This window comes from Nyctereutes procyonoides, unplaced genomic scaffold (genome assembly GCF_905146905.1).
Source record: "Nyctereutes procyonoides isolate TBG_1078 unplaced genomic scaffold, NYPRO_anot_genome, whole genome shotgun sequence".
In the NCBI taxonomy this organism is placed as follows: domain Eukaryota; kingdom Metazoa; phylum Chordata; class Mammalia; order Carnivora; family Canidae; genus Nyctereutes; species Nyctereutes procyonoides.
The window spans coordinates 22,449,480-22,472,308 of record NW_026575133.1 but is presented as its reverse complement, the minus strand read 5'-3'; the positions used below and the strand labels follow the sequence as shown (position 1 = coordinate 22,472,308).

At 36.6% G+C, this 22,829-nt stretch overlaps 1 protein-coding gene across 2 annotated transcripts in view; it reads left to right on the top strand.

Annotated features, from left to right (window-relative positions):
• Nucleotides 1-22,829, top strand: part of MCMBP (minichromosome maintenance complex binding protein) — a 49,009-nt gene that overhangs the window by 1,328 nt on the left and 24,852 nt on the right. For both annotated transcript variants that reach the window (XM_055300419.1, XM_055300420.1), the window contains exons 2-5: nt 16,672-16,757; nt 17,373-17,513; nt 17,640-17,681; nt 19,811-19,912. In XM_055300419.1, the coding sequence (XP_055156394.1) occupies nt 16,672-16,757; nt 17,373-17,513; nt 17,640-17,681; nt 19,811-19,912 (371 nt within the window). The remainder of the gene's footprint in view (nt 1-16,671; nt 16,758-17,372; nt 17,514-17,639; nt 17,682-19,810; nt 19,913-22,829) is intronic.

Genomic DNA, 22,829 nt, shown 5'->3' with positions numbered 1-22,829 from the left:
ACTGGTTTAGTTTTCTGGTTTCCCAAGCCGAAACTAGAAGCAGCAAATTAGAAGGCCTGGGGAGGCATCCGGATGGTAGTCGGTGAACATGGAATGACCTGCTAAAGAAGAAGTCTAGAACTGTGTGTGTGTGTGTGTGTATGCATGTTTTTTAAAAGGCCCCCTCCCCCCCCCCCCAAATCACTATATCCATTGGGTGTTTTCAGGAAGGGGCATGTATACTTTTTTTTTTTTTTTAAGATTTTATTTATTTATTCATGAGCATACACAGGAGAGAGAGAGAGAGGCAGAGACATAGGAGGAGGGAGAAGCAGGTTCCACGCGGGACTCAATCCCGGGACTCCAGGATGGCGCCCTGGGCCAAAGGCAGGCGTTAAACCGCTGAGCCACCCAGGGATCCCCACATATATACTTTCTACTAAACTGATGTTCCCAGTGAATACTGAAACCCATAATCGATGTCCCAAATAAGGTCCCTTGAAATGTGAAGATTAAACTGCACGGTTGGTGGGTGTAGATGCATAGGTACTTTTTAGGGAAAGCCCATCAAAAGTAAAAAGTTTTTGCGCTTAAGGGTGAGGTTCCAGTTATGGCTATTTAAAAATTTATATAGCACAAATAATAATAGCGCAAATAGCACCTACTGTAGTCTGGATGAGTGAATGAGATGATTTCATATTTGATGTAGTTTTGAAAGTATTTGTTAGACTTTTGTGTCTCAAGTGTATGATCCTGGGGGGCACATCTTGTTATAGGGCAGAAAGGACACACTTAGATATAAAATACTGGCTTTATAGTATTTTGTATAAATTTTGTAAATTGTTGCGGGCACCTGGACCTTGTTGATGGGTTTCCCCACAGAATGTCTTAATTTCCCATATTGGTTGTGTCTTTTGAAAGGGAAGAAAATTAACACTGCTCTATGGTCTTTTTTTTTTTTTTTATAGAAGCTGTTCTAAATATTTTTATTTTTTTAAAAGATTTTAATTTATTTATTCATGAGAAACACAGAGAGAGGCAGAGACACAGGCAGAGGGAGAAGCAGGCTCCATGCAGGGAGCCCGATGTGGGACTCGAACCCGGGACTCCAGGATCACGTCCTGGGCTGAAGGCAGCGCTAAACCGCTGAGCCACCCGGGCTGCCCTAAATGTTTTTATTGTATATTTTTATCATTGTGAACATGCTGGAAATCTTTATAATAGCATTACAGATAAGTTTCTGTGAGAAGTAATTTAGGTGTTAAACTTGTAGACTCTTTTTGGTCTTGTAGTAAATTGTTTTAAATTGATTTTTCACCCAGATAGAGAGATGTCTGTTGTGGTTTATGAGGCTTTGGCTCCACCATACCTAGCTCTCCAACCTCATCACCACATTCCCCCTCCAACTGAACCCTCTTTCAGTTCTTTGATTTTGAACCTTGCCTCTAGGCCTTTTGCAGCAGCTGTTTCCTTTGCCTGGTTTCCTCCTCCTCATTCTACTTGCACTTTCCTGGCTAACTCTTATTTTGAGAATGTAAGTTAGGTACCTGCTTTGATTACTACAGGATTTTATATGTCCTGAAACTTAACGTGTTAAACTTAAAACTAAAACTGCAGGTTACTTTACCAGTGAAAGTGGGTTTATTGGGAAATAATAGAGAATTGCAATTCGGGACAAGCAAGCTATGGCAAACCACAGACAAGTCCCATAAACAAAAGAGAGGAACTTTGTTTTAAGAGAAGGAGGAAGTTAGGATGGATTATTTTGAAGGACAGCCAGCCCATTGGAGGGAAGTAGGAGTTGAGGGTGATGCTGTTTCTCAGTAGCTTAGTTGCAGAGATTGTAGACCCTTGTCAGAGATGCAGTATACACTTCTCCCTGTAGTGGCCTGTAATTGATGGTTTCCTTTTGAAGGTACTTCTGTTAGGGGGTCTGTAATTGACATTTCTTCTTGTAATTGACATAGGGTTGTGCAGCTCAGGGTTCCAGCCTCCCCTTCTAGCATACCAGGTAAACTTTAGCTGAGATTTCCCTTTATTAATTTTCACATATGAAAGGCAAGTTGTTGAACTTGATTCTTGAGGTCCTTTGCTACATTTTTACTCAGGGAATTCAGGGCCCTTTCTGACTCACCAGTATATCCTCATCGCCTGGAATATACATTGTACATTGAAAATGTTCAGGGAACGTGTGCTGAAAGAGGCAGTGGGAAGACTAATCAGTTAAAAACAGTGTGAATTGGGATGGTTACTGTGATCACAAGTCTTAGACTTAGGACAGTTCTGGTGGACCTCCTATTAATAATTCAGAGAATTCATGATCCTGCCAGGTAGGAGTTACTTTCACATGCAAGTCCTAATTCTTCTTCATTCAGATAAGAAACTTTGAAATTCTGCGAGTGGCCAATAATTACTGCAGGGTGATAATTCATCTTTGTGAATCATTCCGTATTTTGATTTTGTATCTGCCATATTACAGTGGTTCATATGTAAATTTTTTCCTGTAAGCCTTCAGAAAATCTCTTTAATGCTTCACTTGGAGTTTCTAAAAGATCTTATGTACAGGACATTGAGATCCAAAGGCTTAAATTATGATTTAGAAATACTTCAGTTCAGCATATCTCTGTTGGGCTCTGTGATGGCATAGTGAAAAGGTAGGAATGTATATCGACTTTGATTTCTTTCACTGTTTGCTCTTTAGCTTGTTGGTTAGGTCAAGATCATTATTAGTTATATTCAAGGCACTTTGGTTGTATCTAACAACTAGAACTAGACTAGCTCACAAAAAAAAGCAGTGGTATGTGGAGGAGGGCAGAGAGAAGTATTTGATCACTAGCATTTTAGAGAATTCAAAGCAATAAAGTTGACTAAAAGTCTGCTTTTTTATTGTCCCCATGATTTTTTTTTTCCTTAAAGATTTTATTTATTTATTCATGAGAGACAGGAAGAGGGAGAAGCAGGCTCCATGCTGGTAGCCTGACGTGGGACTCGATCCCAGGTCTCCAGGATCACGCCCTGGGCTAAAGGCGGTGCTAAACTGCTGAGCCATGCACCCTGCCCCATGATTTTTTTTTTTTTTTTTTTTTTTTAAGTATTAGAGCGTGCAGGAGAGAGCGAGCATGAGCAGGGTGAGGGGAAGAGGTGAGGGAGTAGTAGACTCCCCACTGAACAGGGAACTGGATGTGGGACTCGATTCTGGGACTCCAGGATCATGACCTGAGCTGAAGACAGAAGCTTAACCAATCGAGCCACCCAAGTGCCCCTGTCACCATGATTCTAGGCAAATAATCCATCCCACCTTAGATCTTTCCTACCAGCCTGATCTTGGTAGGTCACTGAGAAAAAGTATTTGTTATAAGTTCAGTCTCAGGACCCTGAGATCACAAGTCGAGCCAAAATCAAGAGTCGGACCATTTAACTGACTGGTTTACCCAGGTGTCCTTGAGTGCCTTTATTTTTACAAGTTTCTTTCTTTCTTTTTTTTTTTTTTTTGAGATATACCTCACATAACATGAAATTAACCATTTAGAAATGTATAGTTCACTATCATTTGCATCACCCAAAAAGAAATTCTGTACCTTTTAGCAATCCCTCCAATTGCCCCCTCCTCCATTCCCTGGCAATCAGTCTACTTCTGTTTTTGATTTACCTCTTCTGAACATTCATGTAAATGGAATAAAAATGTGGACTTCTATGTCTGGCTTTTCACTTAGCATAATATTTTCAAGATTCGACCATGTAGTTTATATCAGCACTGTATTCCTTTTTATGATTGAAAATAATATTCCATTGCATGGATATATCCTATTTTGTTTATCTGTTCATTCATGGATTGACCCTTGGGTTTCCACTTTTTGGTTATTGTGAATGTTGCTGCGGTAAACATCCATGTGGAAATTTTTGTGTAAATGTATGTTTTCAGGTCTCTTGGTAATACCTAGGAATAGGTTTGCTGGGTCATATGATCATTTTATATTTAATTTTTTGAGGAACTGCCAAACTTGTCCAAAGTGGCTGCACCATTTTAAATTTTCACCAGCAATGTGTGAGGCTTCCAGTTTTTACATCTAACACTTGTTATTTTCTGTTGTTTTATTAGTTATAACCATCCTAGTGGGTGTGAAGTGGTAACTCCTTGTGATTTTAATTTGCATTTCCTAATTAATGATAATAGCATCTTTTAATATGGATCTTGGCCGTTTGTATATCTTCTCTGGGGAAATGTTATTGAAATCCTTTGCAGATTTTTTTTTCCTTTGCAGATTTTTTTAATTGTATTTTTGTCATTGAGATAGGAGTTCTTTGTATATTCTGCATACTAGACTTATCAGATATATATGATTTGCAAATATTTTTTACCATTTTGTGGATTGTCTTCACTTTCTTGATAGTGTCTTTGGATGTAAGTTTTTCATTTTTTGTGCATAATTCACTAATTTGTGTAAATGAAAAGAAAGCAAAAACTTTCATAGCACTTGTATAAGTTGTCAATTTTCATAAAGTCCAATTTATCTCTTTTCCCTTCAGTTACTATATTTAAGAACCCATTGTGTAATGCCAGGCCATAAAAACTTATACCTATTTTCTACGAGTTTTATAGCTTTAGATTTAGGTCTTTGATTCATTTTGAATTAATTTTTGTATAAAGTATTTAGTAGGGATCCAAATTCATTCTTTGGCATGTGGATATCCAGTTGTCTGGCCAAAAGTACCATTTGGTTTTGGTTTATTTTTTATCTTTACCAGTTTATTATAAAGGATAATATAAAGTGTACAGATGAACAGCCAAATGAAGAGGTACACAGGGTGAGATCTGGAATGGTACCTCATACTTCTGTCTCCAGGGCACTGGGGTGTGTTAGCTACCTCCCAACAGTGATTGCATTCACCAACCTGGGGGTTCCTGCTCTATTTGTTGAAAAGATTGTTCTCTCCCCCGCTGAATGGTTTTGGCACTTTTGTCAAAAAATCACTGGAGCATAGGTGTGTAACTTTATTTCTGAACTCTCAATTCCATTCTGTGGTCTGTGTGTTTTTCCTTATATCACTACCATGTTGGCTTGATTGCTATAGCTTTGCAGTAAGTTTTTAAGTCAAGAAATTTGCGCCTTCAACTTTCTTCCTTTTTGGTTTAGTTTTGCCTTTTTAGAGTCCCTTGCATTTTTCATAGAAATTTAGAATCAGATCACCCATTTCTGCAAAAAGACAGCATTTTGGTAGAGATTACATTGAATCTGTAGTTTTTTTGGTAATAGAGTATAATTAAGATTACAGACTCTAGAGCCAGACTGTTTAACTTCAGGACCATACCCTGGGTATTTGGCTCCCTGGATCATTTTTTTAAATACCTCCCTTCTTTTTACTATGGAAGTGTTTTCAGTAAAGAAAGAACAAACTGCAAAGACACAAGTTAAGTATTTACCAAATTGTGCCACTGATACGAATCTATTTTCTTGACTCGTTCTTTAGTTATAAAGCAAATAACTGAGAAGAATACATTTCAGTATTAAATCTGTTTAAATTCAGTGAAATATTTAATGTATGAGCTAAAAATGTGCACTTATACCTCTCATTTCACACTGTTTTATATATTAAATACAACTAAACACTCCCAGGTTATCTCATAGAAGTTTAGTACAAGTTTTGTTCCTTCATCTTTTCAATCACTGTGTTGTTTATTTAAAACCTGTTGTATGCATGTGGGACTCTAGAGTGCTACCCAAGGGTTGGTGGACACTAACTGCCCCTAAGCAAGTTTGTACTATTCTGGACCACTTAGAGATTCACTGTCCAAACAGATGCACTTAGTTGAGATTTTGTTGGGGAAAACTGACATCTTGACAGTACTGAGTCTTTCTATCCATGAATGTGGAATATTTCTCCATTTATATGGTTCTTTAATTTCTTTCATCAGAGTTTTATAGTTTTCCTCATACAGATATTATACATATTTTGTGAGACTTATACGCAGGAATTTCTTTTGGAGGGATGCTAATGTGAATGGTATTGTGTTTTTAATTTCAAATTCCACTTATTCATGATAGCGTGTAGGAACATGATTGACTTGTGTATATTAACCTTGGATTTTGCAGTCTTGCTATAATTCCTTATTAGTTCCAAGAGGGTTTTTTGTGGATTCGATTCTTTTGGGATTTCTATGTAGAAACATGTCCTCTGCGAATGGACACTTTTATTTTTTCCTTCTCTATCAGTATACCTTTTATTTCCCTTTTTTTGTCTTCTTGCATTAGTTATGACTTCTAGTACGGTGTTGGAAAGGGGTGATGAGAGGGACATCCTTGCCTTGTTCCTATCTCAGTGGGAAGCTTCTGGTTTTTCACTTATTTTTAATTCTTCAATTGCTTTCCTTTTGAATATAAAGGCATATTCTAAAAATTACTTCTTCCCTCCAGCAACTTTAGATACTATTTCAGGGTTTCCATTTCATAAGATGAGGAAATTAGTGTCTGTACGGCCCTCTACTGCTTCTGTCCAATTTGTATTCATCACTGTGTATTACCAAAGTTTATAATTACTTTAGTGCTTTATCTGATTGTATTATAAGGTCAAAAACCAGTGAATAGCATTTACATTATTATGATTATATAATTGCTTTCCCTGTAGGACCTGCTAGTGTGTTTGGACCAGTAGTGAAAGAAGTATAATTATGTCATTAACTTATTTTGCTTTAAGGACAGTGTTTCAAGAGGCAAGGTCAAATGTTTCTCTTACACTCCAAAGTTTACTCTCAAGCCATAATTTATAACTTTTCATCAGAAAATAGGTTTTACACTTTACAAAATACCTTATTTTTATCCCCCAATGTGGTTATGTTTTTTCTTTAATCTTTCAATGTCCTAGATCACACTCATAGATTTTCTGATAATTATTTTTGTTTTATTGGGATAAAAGGAATTTATTCTGATTTCTTTCGAATACTCCACTGTATTAACAGTTTATATAGGATCTTTGTGTCTTTATCTTTTGTCAACTTGGCTTCAAAGTGTGAAATTATCTGGACTTGGGACTTCATGAGATTGAAAGAAGGATCAGCAGTTTCTCTCCTATCAATATTAGGTGTACAGTGTTCCTTGACCAAATTGTGGTAACAATAAGAACTCTGCCAGTCTTGTGGCAGTTTTGGCAATTTATTTTCTTTCAAAATTTATTCATTTCACTTGAGTTTTTAATGTTTATAATAATATTTCACAATTTTTAATATTTCTGTTATCTATATCACATTTCTCTTTTTTCGTTTTGTTCTTCTATGCCTGTAAATATTTGTTCCTTTTAGTATTTTGTTCTTTTTTTTTTTAACTTTTTTTTTTTTTTTATGATTTCATTTATTAGAGCATGAGTTGGGAGGAGGGGCAGAGGAGAAACAGACACTCTGCTCAACAGGAGCCAGCCAGGGGCTTGATCCCTGGACTCTGAGATCATGACCTGAGCCACCCAGGTGCCCCTTGTGCTCTGTTTGTATCTTGTTTTTATTTGTATGATTTTATTCTTTCTTTGGATTTTCTTCTGAACAGGCTTGCCAGAAAACTTGTCCATCTTAATATTAATGATTTGTATTCTCCATTTCATTGATTTTTGCCCTTTATTATTTTTTACTCTTTGGAGTTGCTCTATGCTCTTTTTCTTCTTAAGTTGAATACTAATAAGCTCATCCATTTCCATTCTTTCTTGGTACTTGATAAATTTATTTGAATCTATATAACTTTTTCTCTGAATGTCATGTTAGCAACCCATACACATTAAACTTTGTACCTTTCTTTGTTATCTGGGAGGATTCCAAAATTACCCCTATCAATCCTTCTTAAGCTAAGGATTATTTATTAGTGTGGGCTTCTTTGTTTTAAAAAATCATTATAGACATAAGGATGGTTATATGTTAAGCTTTCCTTTTGTGGTGAGTTCTTATCTTGTCACATTTTGGACAGAGAACATACACCTGGCATCTATTGCGGTTTTCTCTGTAACTAGTACATAGAACTTTTTGTGAATGTCACATGTACTGAAGCTGTACTCTGGATATTTATATTTATTGGAGAGCTTATTATTGTCTTCATACCTGCTGTATACTTTTGTGTTTTATGCTTGATTTATGTTTCTGAGAGGGCTATGTTAAATAAAAGCCTCTAATTGAGATTTCTGTTTAGTTTTTCCTGTTAATTCTGAAAGGTGTTGCTTTATGCATTTTGAGGCTATGCGGTCAGGTGCATATGTATTTTCTTGAGTAGTACTGTGTTAAAACTTAATTTACTTAATATTGTATTGCTGCATTTCTTTTTCTTATTGAACAGAAATTTGATATCATTTTCATCAAGTTCTTCCAGCATTTCATTCATATTATTTATTTACTGAGAACTGTGATGTCTTTGTGGATGTTCAGCTTGCTTTCTGAATTATTCCTCTAATTTGTGCCAGTTGCTTTTCAGGTTTGTTGCTTAATTGTTATGCTCGGATTTTTTTTTCCCATAGCATTCATGAATTAATTCTGTTGTTTCTTGGACCTTACGTCTTCCTTTTTAGTGGATTCATTTTAAATTTAAAAATACATTTTTTAAAAGATTTATTTATCTTAGAGAGTAGCATACGAGCGTGAAGAGCAAAGGGAGAGAGAATCTCAAGTGGATGCCACACTGAGCACAGAACCTGACACAGAACTGGATCCCAGAACCCTGAGATCACAACCTGAGCAGAAATTGAGTCAGATACTTAATGGACTGAGTCACTGGGGCACCCCTTAAATTTAAAAATATTTTTAAGAGGGACTCCTGGGTGGCTCAGTGGTTGAGCATCTTCCTTTGGCTCAGGGTATGATCCCGAAGTGCTGGGATTGAGTCCCACATTGGGCTCTGTGTGGGGAGACTGCTTCTCCCTCTCTCTATGTCTTTGCCTCTCTCTCTGTGTCTGTCATGAATAAATAAATAACAATCTTAAAGTTTTTTAGGAAGGATTGTATGAGAAGAGAACAAGTGATACGTCACACAATGATTAAGCATTTCGCTAAGAAGATGTAAATGTAAATGTGCCTAACACCAAACTTTAGAATGCATGAAGTAAAAAGTCATAGAGCTGAAAAGAGAAAAAGAAAAATCTGTAATTATGTTTGGTGATTTTACTATTTTTAGTACTTTATGGAATTAGTGAATAAAATAAGGGACATAGAAAAACATCGTCAACCAAGCATATCTAATTGATATTTGTAGACTACTCCACTAACATTAGTAGAATATACATTTTTTTTCCCAAGTGCACATGGAACATTCACCAAGATAAACCACATCCTGGGTCATAAAACAATATTAACAGATTTTAAGGAGTTGAAATCATCAGGTATGTTCTCTGACCATAATGAAGTTAGATTAGAAATCAGTAACAGATGACAAGAAAATTCAACCTTGTGGAAATACTTCTAAACAATCCATGGATCAAAAAGTCTCAAAGGAAATTTTAAAATATTTTGAACAAAATGAAAGAAAACCTAGCCTGTCAAAATTTGTGGGATACAGCTAAAGATGTGCTAAGAGACATTAAGTACACGTATTATTAGAAGAAAAGATCTTAAATCAATAATTTAAGCTTCTACCTTAAAACTAGAAATGAAGAGCAAAATAAATCCAAGTAGAAGGAACTAATAAAGATAGGTCAGAAATGAACGAAGTTGAAAGCAGAAGAGAGAATCAATGAAACCCAAGGTTTTTGTTTTTTTTTAACAAAGGGATCAATGAAATTCATAAATTTATAACCAGACTAGCAAAGGAAAAAGAAAAAGGAAGACACAAATTACTAATACTGGGAATGAAAGAGGAGATGACACTATAGACAATCATGGAAAGGATAACACAAGATAGCTCTGTGGACATAAATTCAACAAGTTAATGGAACAGTTCCTCAAAAAACACAATTTGTTTGGTTTTGGTTTTTTTTTTGTTTGTTTGTTTTTACTGTAACAAATCTCCACAAACTTAGTGGCTTAAAACAACATAAACTTACTATCTTACAGTTCTGGAGGCCAAAATGATGTGGGTCTTACTGAGTAAAATCAAGTTGTCAGCAAGACTGCATTCCTTTTCTTGGGGCTCTACAGGAGAATCTATTTCCTTGTCGTTTTCCAGATCCTAGAATCTGCCAATGTTTCTTGGCTTATGGTCCCCTTTGAGTTCTTTTTTCATCACTGATTACTACTTCTGTCTCACTTTTCCACGTTAAAGTACCCTTGTGATTATATTGGACCCACCCAGAAAATCTCCTTGTTTTAAGGTCCGTTGATTATCAACTTTAATTCCATCTTCTACCTAAATTCCCTCTTTGTCGTGTAACATATTCACAGTTTCTGGGGATTAGGATGTGGCCATCTTTGGGGGGGCCATTATTCTGCCTACTACAACCACATGTTATCCACACCCACCCAAGATGAAATAGATAACCCTCCCCACTAATTCCCCCCTCCTTCCTGTATCCCCCTAAGAGCTTCTGTTCTAATTTTTATTTCTGTAAATTTGGTACCTTATGTAAGTGGAATCCTATAATATTTGCCCTTTTGTGTCTAGATTATTTCACTTACCATAACGCTTGTAAGGGTCATCCTTGTTGCCCTCATTGTCTGACAAAGGTAATCCAATAGAAAAGGATCTTTTCAATGAAGTTGTTGTAACAATTAGATATTTATTTGCAAGAATATGAATTTTAACCAAGAATTTCATACTTTACGCATAAATTAACTTAACATGGGTCACAGATCTAAATATAAAACCTAAGATTATAAAAATACAAAACTTTTAATGTGGAATTTCAGAAACAACAGGATTATACTGAATAGAGAAAAAAATAAAACAAGACGAAATCAGAGAGGGAGACAAACCATGAGAGGATCTTAATCATGGTAAACAAACTGAGGGGTCACTAGAAGGGGGACGGGGGGGTAGGGTAACTGGGTGATGGACATTAAGGAGGGCATGTGATGGAATGAGCACTGGGTATTATATAAGACTAAGGAATCAGTGAGCTCTACCTCTGAAACGAATAATACATTATGTGTTAATTAATTGAATTTAAATTAAAAAATTAAATGAAAACATATATATATATATATATATATATATATATATATAACTTTTAGAAGTAAACAGAAGATCTTTGTCACCCAGGGCTTGACAATGAGTATTTATTTATTTATTTAAAGATTTTATTTCTTTATTCATGAGAGACAGAGACACAGACAGAGGGAGAAGCAGGCTCCATGCAGGGAGCCCGATGTGGGACTCGATCCCGGGTCTCCAGGATCATGCCCTGGGCTGAAGGCTGCACTAAACCGCTGAGCCACCCAGGCTGCCAGACAGTGAGTTTTTAGACATGCATAAAACAAAAATTTGATAATTATCAGAACGAAGTTTTTATTCTGTTCTGCAAAAAGTACTGTTAGACTAGAAAGATGAGCTATTAACTAGAAGAATATATTCGAGAATCCTAGAGAAAACTTGTATCCAGAATATAAAGAAAGGACAATGGGAATTAACCCAATTGTAAAAAAGGCCAAACATTAAATAGATGCTTCACTAATTCAGCATCATAGCTCCTAGGGAAATGCAAATTTGAACCATGATGAGATATTACATACCTATTAGAACAGCTAAAATTGGAAAACATAGTGACAGTACCAAATTGTGTCAAGGATACAAACAACTGGATCTCTTACGTGTTGCTGGTGAGAATGCAAACTAGTGTAGCCACTCTGAAAAACAGGCAAAATCTTACAAGTCAATCGTACGTTGACCATATACCCCAACTGTCCCATTCCTAGGTTCTTACCTAGAGAAAGAAAAGTTCGTGTTCACACAACCTGTACACAAACATTTATAGTTGTTTTGTTTATAGGTATTAAACCTGGAGACAATCTAAATGTCCTTCAACAAGTAAATGGAGAAACAAATTGTCATTCAGCTATACTGTGGAATATTATTCAGTGATTAAAAGAAACTATTAAATATACTCATGTGAAGGGGTTCCCAGGACCACTTCTATCTTTAGAGGTTCACTAGAAGGACTTACTGGGACTCCGTATATAGTTGTATTCAAGGCTAAGATTTATTATAGCAGCACAGTAAAGATCCATGGTGAATCATAAGGGAAAAAGACCTGGATGGAGTTGGAGGAATCTGTGTGTAGGCTCCTCTGTTCTCTTCCCATGGGAGAATACATAGGTTGGAAGACTCAATTTTGTTAAGATGTCAGTTCTCCTCAAATTAATCTGTAGATTCAATACAACTTTTGTCAGAATTTCAGCAGACTTTACACAGAAGTCAATAAACTGGTCCTCAAAATTATATAGACATGTTGAGGATGAGAATAATCAAGACAAACTTGAAGAACTTCAGTACTTAATTATAAGACTTAAGATCAAGCCATAGAGGTTAAGACAGTATGAGTGTATTAATACAGCAAAAAGATAGACAAATAGATCAGAGTAATACAATAGAGAATGTAGAAATAGGCTAAAGTAAGTACAGTGAGTTGATTTTTTGACACAAATGCCAAAGCAAATCAGTGCTAGAAAGCAAACCTTTTAATTCTGAAACAAGTGGATATCTTTTTGGGAAAAAGTGAGCCTTGTCCTATGTTACAATATAAACAAAAACATTCATTTGATGTTGGCTGCAGACCTAATTGTGGAAAATAAACCTAGGAGAATATCTTCATGACCCTGGGGTCTGTAAATATGAAAGAAAAACTTGGCACATTTGGCTTAATCAAAATGAAAAACTTCTCATCAAAAGACATACAAAAAGAATATCAAAGAGAAAGTACAGCTTAGGGGAAAATAATGTGCCCTACGTTTATATCTGACTTAAGACTTATGTCTAGAATACCCAAAGAATTAGTACAATCATTGCTGCCACAACAGACCCATTTTTAAAAATGGACAAAATAGTGAATAGGCACTTCATGAAAGAATTTATTGAAATGGTCAATAAACATGAAAAGTGTACATCATTAGGGAAATGTATATTAAGACCACAGTGACAACAGACCAGTATGTATCCAGCACAATGACTGGTATTGAAAAGATTGACAAAAAAGAAAAGAAAAGATTGACAAGATCAAGTATTGGTGAGGTAGAACCAGCTAGAAGCTCGTACATACACTGTTGGTGAGAACCTATATATTTTTTTCTTACTCAGTTCCCTTGGCTCTTTTTTTTTTTTTTTTTTTTTTAACGATAGTCATACAGAGAGAGAGAGAGAGAGGCAGAGACACAGGCAGAGGGAGAAGCAGGCTCCATGCACCGGGAGCCCGACGTGGGATTCGATCCCGGGTCTCCAGGATCGCGCCCTGGGCCAAAGGCAGGCGCCAAACCGCTGCGCCACCCAGGGATCCCCAGTTCCCTTGGCTCTTAAACTAGATCAAGCTCAAGTGCAATGGTGCTCAAATTCAGATGGCCAAGAATTCATAGGAAATATGATAAAGTGATATGTGTGTGCTAAGCATGACTCTTGGTTGCAAGTGACCCAACTTGGTCCTACTTAAACTCAAAATGATGAATACGTTATCTTAGGTAATCCAGTTCATGGGTGGGTTAGTGCCAGGCTCAATTACAGCCAAATAATTACACTGTGTGTATAGGAATCTGCTTCTCTGTTTTCCTCTGGAATGGCTTAATTTTGAGAAAACTTAGTCATAGGGGCCACATGCAGCTCTTAGGCACTGAGTGTTCTACATACTTGAATAGTAGTGCCGTCCTTGTTCTTGCTTAATTGTCTGGAATACACGAATTTCTTATACCTCAGCATGTTTCAGTTCTACCCCTTTTTCAAGGCCTGGCTCAAGTACCACCTCCATCAATAGCCCTCTTCTGAGATTATTTGACCTGCGTTAGTTTCTCTTTGCTTTTGGCTGTTATTATTTACTGCTACTTTAAGTTCTTTAGCTATCAGTATCCTTATTGAACCTAATAGAGTGCCGGACACACTGTAGGCTTAATAAATAATGGACAGTTATTGCATGCTTTATTTATTTATTTTTTTAAATTATCTGTTGCAGTCCCTTAATTGTTGGGCAGCAACAATTTGTAAGGTGGCCTTAGATGATCCTGTCTGTATACCCATACCTTACCACCTTCCAGTCACTGTCTGATGGAGCCTTGTCATCTGTTATGTGGCATGGTCATGTTCATTTGTTTTTGCTCTTTTCTTTTTAAAGTAAGCTCTGCATCCAACACGTGGTTTGAACTTAACCACCCTGAGATCTAGAGTCGCATACTCCACCAACTGAGCTGGCTAGCCAACCCACCCACCCCTGCCCCAAGCATGTTCATGGTTCTTATACATATGCAGTCAGAAAAGCAGTGTTGGTATGCTGTCATGACTGTGTATCAACCTTTTCTTTAAATAGCCGTTTTCAGTGGAAGCAAAAACACTCATTCTTTTTAATTCTTTTTGTCTGATTCTACTAGTAATCATTTATTGACACTTACCTAATACAATAGTGATTCTGAAACTTGTCAGAATCACTTAAAGGGCATTTTGTTTACATATTTATATTTTTATCACAGTTTGCCAATGACACTTTATTTTTTCTTCTCAAAATCCTATTCTGTAGTGTCCTTGGCCCTTTTTGCCTGAGTGCCAAAGAGTCAGGCATTGGCATGGGCCATGTGAACGCTGGCCATTACCTTGTAGTTTCCGAAACCCTCCTCCTCCTCCACATGACTCTAGCTTTCTCCTCGTAAACTTTCCATATGGGCATGACTCGTCCTGTCAGCTGGGCAGCCAATTTGAGGTCTTTAGCAGAGCTGTCTCCCTTTTTGGGGGCCAGGGGCTTCCTGGGAAGAGGGTAAGCTTAGAGTAGTATCTCGTAGCCACTGCAAGAACTCTGTGGACTTGTTTTGCCTTCTTGGATCCACTGGGATCCCAGTGGGCCCTGCTACCTTCTTGCAGACACCAGCGTCTTGTAACTAACTCTTCTGAGCTGAAGCCCCTGCTAGTGCACCCTTTGGGGTGCCTCACTATGGCTGGAGGGGTCCAGACACAGGGCAGGGGTGTTAGTAGAATTCTATGAGTATTTCTAACAATTCAGCTCTAACAAATAGAGGCAGTTCCTTTATTTCACTACATAGCACTTAGGTGATGAGTATAAATGGTGGAAGTACTGGCTAGCTACGTGGTTTGCTTGTTCTCCCAAATAGGTATTCCTAATTCTGTCAGTAATGTATTTTGGTCTTGGCCAATTCCTGTAATTTTTTCCCAAAGCCTTGATTTTCTTACCTTTTTTTTTAAAAAAAAAAATTATTTTTAAGTAATGTACACACCCAACATGGGGCTTGAACTTAAAGTCCTGAGATCAAGAGTCACATGTTCTACCAACTGAGCCAGCTAGGTGCTCCGGTTTTCTTTAACATGACGTTAAAAGCCGTTCTCTCATCATTTTGCAGTCATCATTGTAAGAGGCACCAGTGGATGCTAAATCTGGGGGTTGTGGCAAGATTCATAAATTTTTTTGCCTGGTCTTAAAGTGTCTCCTGCCAGATTACTAAATAGTTGCAAAGGGGAAAAATTTTACTGTGAGGGGAAGATGGACATCTTGTCTCTAGATGGTCCCATTACAAGGGCACAGCATCACTTATAGAAAAGTCTGCCCGATAGTGCACAACTGCAATCCAATCATATGGGAACATCAGACCCAAAGTGAGGAGCATTCTACATTTTTACACAGTTTGTATTCCTCTTAAATAAAAATGTTATAAAACATACAGAGGTTAGGGGATCCCTGGGTGGCGCAGCGGTTTGGCGCCTGCCTTTGGCCCAGGGCGCTATCCTGGAGACCCGGGATCGAGTCCCACGTCGGCCTCCCGGTGCATGGAGCCTGCTTCTCCCTCTGCCTGTGTCTCTGCCTCTCTCTCTCTCTTTGTGGGACTATCATAAATAAATAAAAATTTAAAAAAAAACAGAGGTTGAAGGACTGTTCCAGATTAGAGACATGATAGCTAAGAGCAATATGCGATCCTAGACTGGCTCTTGTACTGAAGAGGAAAAAGTGCAATCAAGGATAGTATTGGAATATGGATGGTAGGTTAGATAAAAAGTATGGTATCAGTTTGGAATTTCCTGAGGTTGGTAACAGTATCGTTACATAAGATAATCTTTGTTCTTAGGAAAAGCACATTGGAATACTTAAAAGGCAAAGGTTTATGATGTGTATAACTTAATCTCAAGTGAGTCAGAAAAATATATATGAGAGATGAGATAAAGCAAATGGAACAAAGATACAGGTATTCTTTGTACTATTCATTTGAATTTTTTTTTTTTTTTGAAGTTTGAAATCATTCCCAAAATGAGGAAAAAAATGTTTTAGAAGAACTCCCTTTTCATTTTAGGGTAGTTGTAAAGAAAATATCTGTCTAAAAATGTTTTCAAAAAGCATTGTGCTTTACAAATGATAGTTCGTATGCTGCTTTGTTTAGGTAATTTCATATCTCATCCTGTGGGTATTCTCAGCTAGGTTGCTGACTCCTGAGAGCCTGCATGAGGTCGGTACTGCCCTGCGTTGTAATACTCAACCCCCTTGGTAGGGCGGCTTCCTGAGTGCCCAGCGCAGCGGCGTTCCACCCGACTGTGAAGTGCCTCCTGTGACCCTAGTCTGTTGTTAGGTATTGTACCTTTAGTTTTGAAAAGTTTATTTTTCTTTCAGCCCAAAATGGAGTTAATCCTGACTGGGAGAAGAAAGTAGTTGAATATTTTAAGGAAAAGCTGAAGGAAAATAACGCTCCTAAATGGGTAAGTTTGTTGCTTTTCTTGGGGGAGAGCCTTGGGCTGACTTCCAATTTTTCTCAGTAGAGTGGTAATCCACTTGAAATTTTAGTATATGTGCTGCCAAAACAAGCACTAAAATTTTAAACTATATACATTAAAGTATACTGTCTTCTGCTTTATGTGCACATGAATTAAAAGATTTTGCCCTTTTCCAACTGAAATTTTAATTTCAGGCAATTCAGTGCTTCTGTATTGGTGCCTCTAGGTGGCAGTAATTGACCGTGTTACTTTCAAATCAAATCAGTAATTGTGAGATTCTCGATTATCTTTGTTTTATTTCATTTAAAAAGAATTGGTATGTACTAGTCTTAAGAGCTCAACAAAGCAAGTGCCTGCTACTTGAGAAGTGTTCTTAAGGAAAAGCATCCTTTTACATTAGAATCAGATGTCACTATACGAACTTGGAAGGACATAAAAAATACTTTTGCGTCTAGCACTTTTATGTTAACTCTTGAGTTTGCTGGCTTCCTAATGGGTCTTGGTGTGTGTGTGTGGGAGGGTTGGGTTCTGGATATACAGTCTCTGTATATGTGCTTACAGTTTTACAAATAGTATCTTACTGACTTGTTTTTCTTTAAGGTACCATCACTGAATGAAGTTCCCCTTCATTATTTGAAACCTAACAGTTTTGTGAAGTTTCGCTGCATGATTCAGGATATGTTTGACCCTGAGTTTTACATGGGAGTTTATGAAACAGTTAATCGAAACACAAAAGCACGTGTATGTATTGCTTTTTTTCATGAAACTTTCTGTTTGTAATTAGTGGTATTAATTTTATCCTTGTTTATGGTGGTTTTGATTGAGATATACTGATATGATACTGTTATCCTTTGTTTTCGATCATAGGTCCTTCATTTTGGAAAATATAGAGATGTAGCAGAGTGTGGGGTATGTATCCTTAAGACATAGAAAACATTTTAATAAGAATTTTTTCTTAAGCAGCGAATTTATTTCTTTTGGTTGATCTCAAGTGTGTAAATAAGTTCTAAGAAGTTATGTGAAATGTTTTATTCACCTCTTAGTTAAGAGTTTCTCTGATACTTTTTTTTATCTTCTAAAAATCTCTTAGAAGGTGGAGTATTGTAAATAACAAAACTAATGCCTTTATTCTCCTAATATCTATCTAACTTTCAAAATTACAAGTTATAATAAATTCTTTTAAAGTAAAAATGTAAGATTAACTTAGGACTTAACAATTTTTAAGTTAAATTTCATTAAATCCTGTTTTCTTAGGAAAAATGTTTTTAATAAACTAAGCTTTCTTTGATAAAGAGAAGTAATGGAAACTCTTACATATCTGTAATGGGAGAGGCAAGAAGGCAGAGGACACTGGATATAATTATGGTTGTGAAAGCGACAGTCTTGAGGTAGAAACTTAGCGGAAAGGCAGTTACAGAGGAATTACAGTATATCTGTATTTTTTGAAATTGGGTTTTAATGTGGTTCCTTAGAAACTGATGGTAATTGTCAGTTGTTGGGGGGAAAAAAAAACAAGTATCACAGATGACAATAGATCAGGCCAGTGCTTAAGTAGAAAGGTAGCACCTGGTGGCGTTACCTCTGTTCTCTGTCTAGTTCTCTGCTTTGCTGACCCAGAATCTTAGATTATCTGGGGCTTTTTACATTCTGGGAGTCTGACTCCTGGTTACCCAAACCTCAAGAGATAGATTTATAAGCCCTAATACCAGCACATCAGTTCAGAGTAGAAGCTGTGCCTGATTGAGTAAAGTGTTCTAGCTCAGGGCCAGTCCTGACAGAAGAACAGGCCTAATTTGAAAGGTTGCTGTGAAGATTATATTAAACAAGAATGTAACTTCCTATAATTATTTAGGGGGACTTGTGAAAGATGGATTTGCTGATCTTAACACGTGATGAACTTTAGGTGTCCCAGTGTCTTTTTTCTTTGAGGCTGTTTCCATAAAGTAAAATATGGTGCCAAATTGAATGAGGCAACTTTATAAATACTTGCTGTATCCCTTGTTTGAGGAGCCCTAACTCATATGAGCCTAAGGTATCAATACACAGCTTTGTCTAGTACACAGTAATGTAGTATCCCCACAAGTTAGTTATCTCAGCATCTGGAAATAAGGAAAATAAAATACATGAGTCTGTCCGTGTATGACACTGCTGAAGGCAGAGAATTCGTATTGTGTTGCTAAAGGTCATAAATAAAAACACCAAACCAGGAAAACTTTGGGCCTGGAAAGAAAGAAACACACACAAAGAGCCTTGCTTGAACATAACTAGCTTAGGCTGAAACTTGACGACTCTTGGGTCTGGTTTTATTTCCCCCTACAAAATGGTATAGATGTTTTATTTTAAGAGATTGTTTTTGTCCTATGTATGTACTAAAAGTAATATTAAAGTAATATTTTAATATGAAATTTGGGTCCTTTCTACCTCTTGGGATTTTCTAAGTATATTTGAAAATAGAGAACATGCCTTTTCTAGGGAATAATATCTGACTCAAATCTCATATCAGAGTTACTTTTTTTTTTTTTTAAGATTTTATTTGTTTATTCATGAGAGACATAGAGGGAGAAGCAGGCTCCTCCCTGTGAGCCCAATGCGGGACTTGATCTCTGGACTGAGATCGTGCCCTGAGCTGAAGGCTCAACAGCTGAGCCACCCAGCCGTCCCTCAGAGTTACTTCTTAATGTATATTTCATTAAGTTCCTGTTTTCTAGGCTGATAAGATTTTTTTTATGTGAGAGACATGCTTTGTCTTTGAAAAAAATTAAAGTATCCTATTTATTTAAAAGGATTTAATTTTGTAACAAGGTGCTGTATAATATGGATTTGAGAGAAGATCATGTATTGATTGCATATGAAATGATTTTATGTCTGTTTTCTTTTTAAAAAATGATAGTTTAGATTTAGTATTTCTTAATTCTTAATATGAAATATTTACTGTGGTTTTGCAAACAATGTGAATATGTAGCTTGCTAATTAAAATTTTTATTTTATTTTTGTTTTTCTTAATAAAATTTTAAATATACTTTTTGTGTATATCACAGCCTCAACAAGAAGTGGATTTAAACTCCCCACGAACTACCACTTTGGAAAGACAGACTTTCTATTGTGTCCCAGTGCCTGGGGAATCTACATGGGTAAAAGAAATATCCTTTATTTGAAATTTCTTCTGTGCTGAGAGGTTCTTGATTACTTTATTATTTGAAAAGACCACAATTAAATTTTGCGTTTTTAGAAACTTAGTCTTTTTACACCAGCGAAGTTAGCTGGAAAAAAATTGTTCTTCATTTACAGAGCCTGGCTTTATTTTAATGAAATGTTTTTCATTTGTCCTAAATGAGAAAAGTTATAAAAACAACCCAAGTATGCATCTTTGAGAAATGATAAAATTGTGGTACATTCCCATAGTGAAATACTGTTAAAAAGATTCAGGTGGATTTAAAGGTACTGAAAAAGAATACCATAATTAAATAAAAACACAGTTTCAAAATAAGAACTAATTCTGGGTTCTTTTTTTTTTTTTTTTTAAAGATTATTTTATTTATTTATTCAGAGAGAGGCAGAGACACACAGGCAGAGAGGGAGAAGCAGGCTCCAACCTGATGTGGGACTTGATCCCCAGTCTCTAGGATCACACCCCGGGCTGCAGGCGGCGCTAAACTGCTGCGCCACTGGGGCTGCCCTAATTCTGGATTCTTAAGGGAAAAAACATGTTTCTTTTGAGAGATGTTTTGACATCTCAGTTTCCTTTTTACTATTTTCATTAAAATTTTTTTAGTAATTTTTTAAGGCATAATTCACATACCCTGAGATCCATGAATTTTAAGGTTGCACTCCAGTGATTTGGACAAATGCACACCCATTTTTTTTTTATACCTATCAAAGTAAAGAATTTGTGCCAGAAACTTCCCTTATGTCCAGGCACTTCACTCTCCTCTTGTAACAATTGTGCTGATTTCTTTCACTCTAGCTGCATTTTACCTATTCTTGTGTGTCATAAAATGGAATCATGCAGTCTTTTGTGTTTGATTTTTGTTCTCCATAATACATTTGAGATTTATCCTTGTGTGTGTGAGAGTAGCTCATTCCTTTTTATTGCTGATTTTATTTGTTTATATTTTTTCCACTGGATGAGCATTTGGGTTGTTTCCAGTTTGGGGCCTGGCATTTTGTGAGAAGATTTTCAATTAGGTTTTTTATTAGTTGTCTCTGTGTATCAGTTGTGATAAGTTGTATCTTTCAAGTAATGGTTTCAAAATCATTTAGTCTCACTTGTTAAATTTATGTCAGTAACAAAGCTTTTCATAATATTTCCTTATTTTCCTTTTCATGTCTGGGAAATATCTAGCAATGATCTCTCTCCATTTCCAGTAATGTTAATTAATTTCTCTTTTATTCTGGATCAGTATTGTTCATGGTTTGTCAAAGAATCAACTGTTGAATTTTCTGTTTTCAATCTCGTTGACTTCTCTTATTTCCTTTTATGCTAGTTTGACTTTAATTTTTCTCTAGCTTCTCAGAGTGGAGGCTCAGATAATTAATTTCAAAGCTTCCCTTTCTAATATGAGCATTGAAGGCTATATATTTTTTCTAATAACTGCTTTGGTTGCATTCCACAGATTTTGATTTCACCATCACTCAACTCAAAAATATTTTCTAATTTTCCTTGTGATTTCTTTTTTTTCTCTTTAATCTTACCACACTGTACCTCCATCTCTTCCCCTCATTCTTTATGCTGCTGTTGGCATTCGCTTCATTTGTACTTAAACTATGGAGCTCACAATACTTTATCCTGTTTGCTGTAAGCGTTTTTTTTCTACATAAATTAAGAAATGAGGAAACAGTGTCTTTGTGTTTGTGGTATGTACCATTTCTCTTTGTTCTTTTTGTTTTTATATAGAGTCATCTTACTAAGTCTGTTTTTAAATTTTTTTTTAAAGCACAGATCTAAAGATTAAAATGTTAAATAATAAAGTGTAGATCTGTAGGTGGTGAGTTTTTTGGTTCAACTTTTTTTGTTTTGTTTTTTGAGATTTTATTTACTTATTCATGAGAGACACACAGAGAGGCAGAGACACAGGCAGAGTTAGAAGCAGGCTCTTTAAGGGGAGCCTGATGCGGGACTCAATCCCAGAACCCAAGATCACGGCCTAAGTGGAAGGCAGACACACTTGACCACTGAGCCACCCAGTGCCCCCTTTCACCTCTATTTTTGAAGGATGTTTTTACTGGATACAGAATTCTGGATTGACAGCTCTTTACCCTTCCCAGCATTCTATGTCTTGTTCCGTTGTCTGTTAGCCTCTGTTGCTTTTTTTGCTTGTTTCTTTTGTTTTGTTTTTAAAGAGAGTGAGTGAGGGGAGAGGGAGAGGGAGGAGGAGAGAGAGAATCTTAAGCAGACCCCATGCCTGATGTAGATCCTGATGTGTGGCTCAATCCACAACCCTGAGATCATGATTTGAGCCAAAATCAAGAGTTGGATACTAAACTGACTGTATCACCCAGGTGCCCTGACCCCTGTTGCTTTTTGATGAAAGGCTAGTTGTCATTTTACTGTACCCTTGTATGTAATATCTTTGATTTTTCCCTGGCTGCTTTTAATGTTCTCTGTGTCTATAGTTTTTGGCAGTTTTACTGTGATGGGCTGGGTGTGGGCTTTTTTGTGTTTATCTTGCTTGGGTATTTTTGAGGTTTTGGATCTGTAGTCTGGTATTTTTCAGATTTCAGCCTTTATTTCTTTAAAAAAATTTTTTTTAAAGATTTTATTTATGTGAAAGATATATTTATTTATGGTAGTGGGGTGGGTGTAGACAGAGGGAGAAGCAGACTCCCTGCTAAGCAGGGAGCCTGACGTGGAACTCAATCCCAGGACTCTGGGATCATGACCTGAGCTGAAGGCAGATGCTTAACTGACCGTGGCCCCCAGGTGCCCTTCTTTAAATATTTTTCTGTCTTAGTCTCTTGGCATTGTCTCATTTTCTGGGGATTCAATCAGATAATCATTAAATGTTGTTATTCTCCAGATGACAAAGATTGTGGGGTTTTTTTTTTGTTTTTCATTTC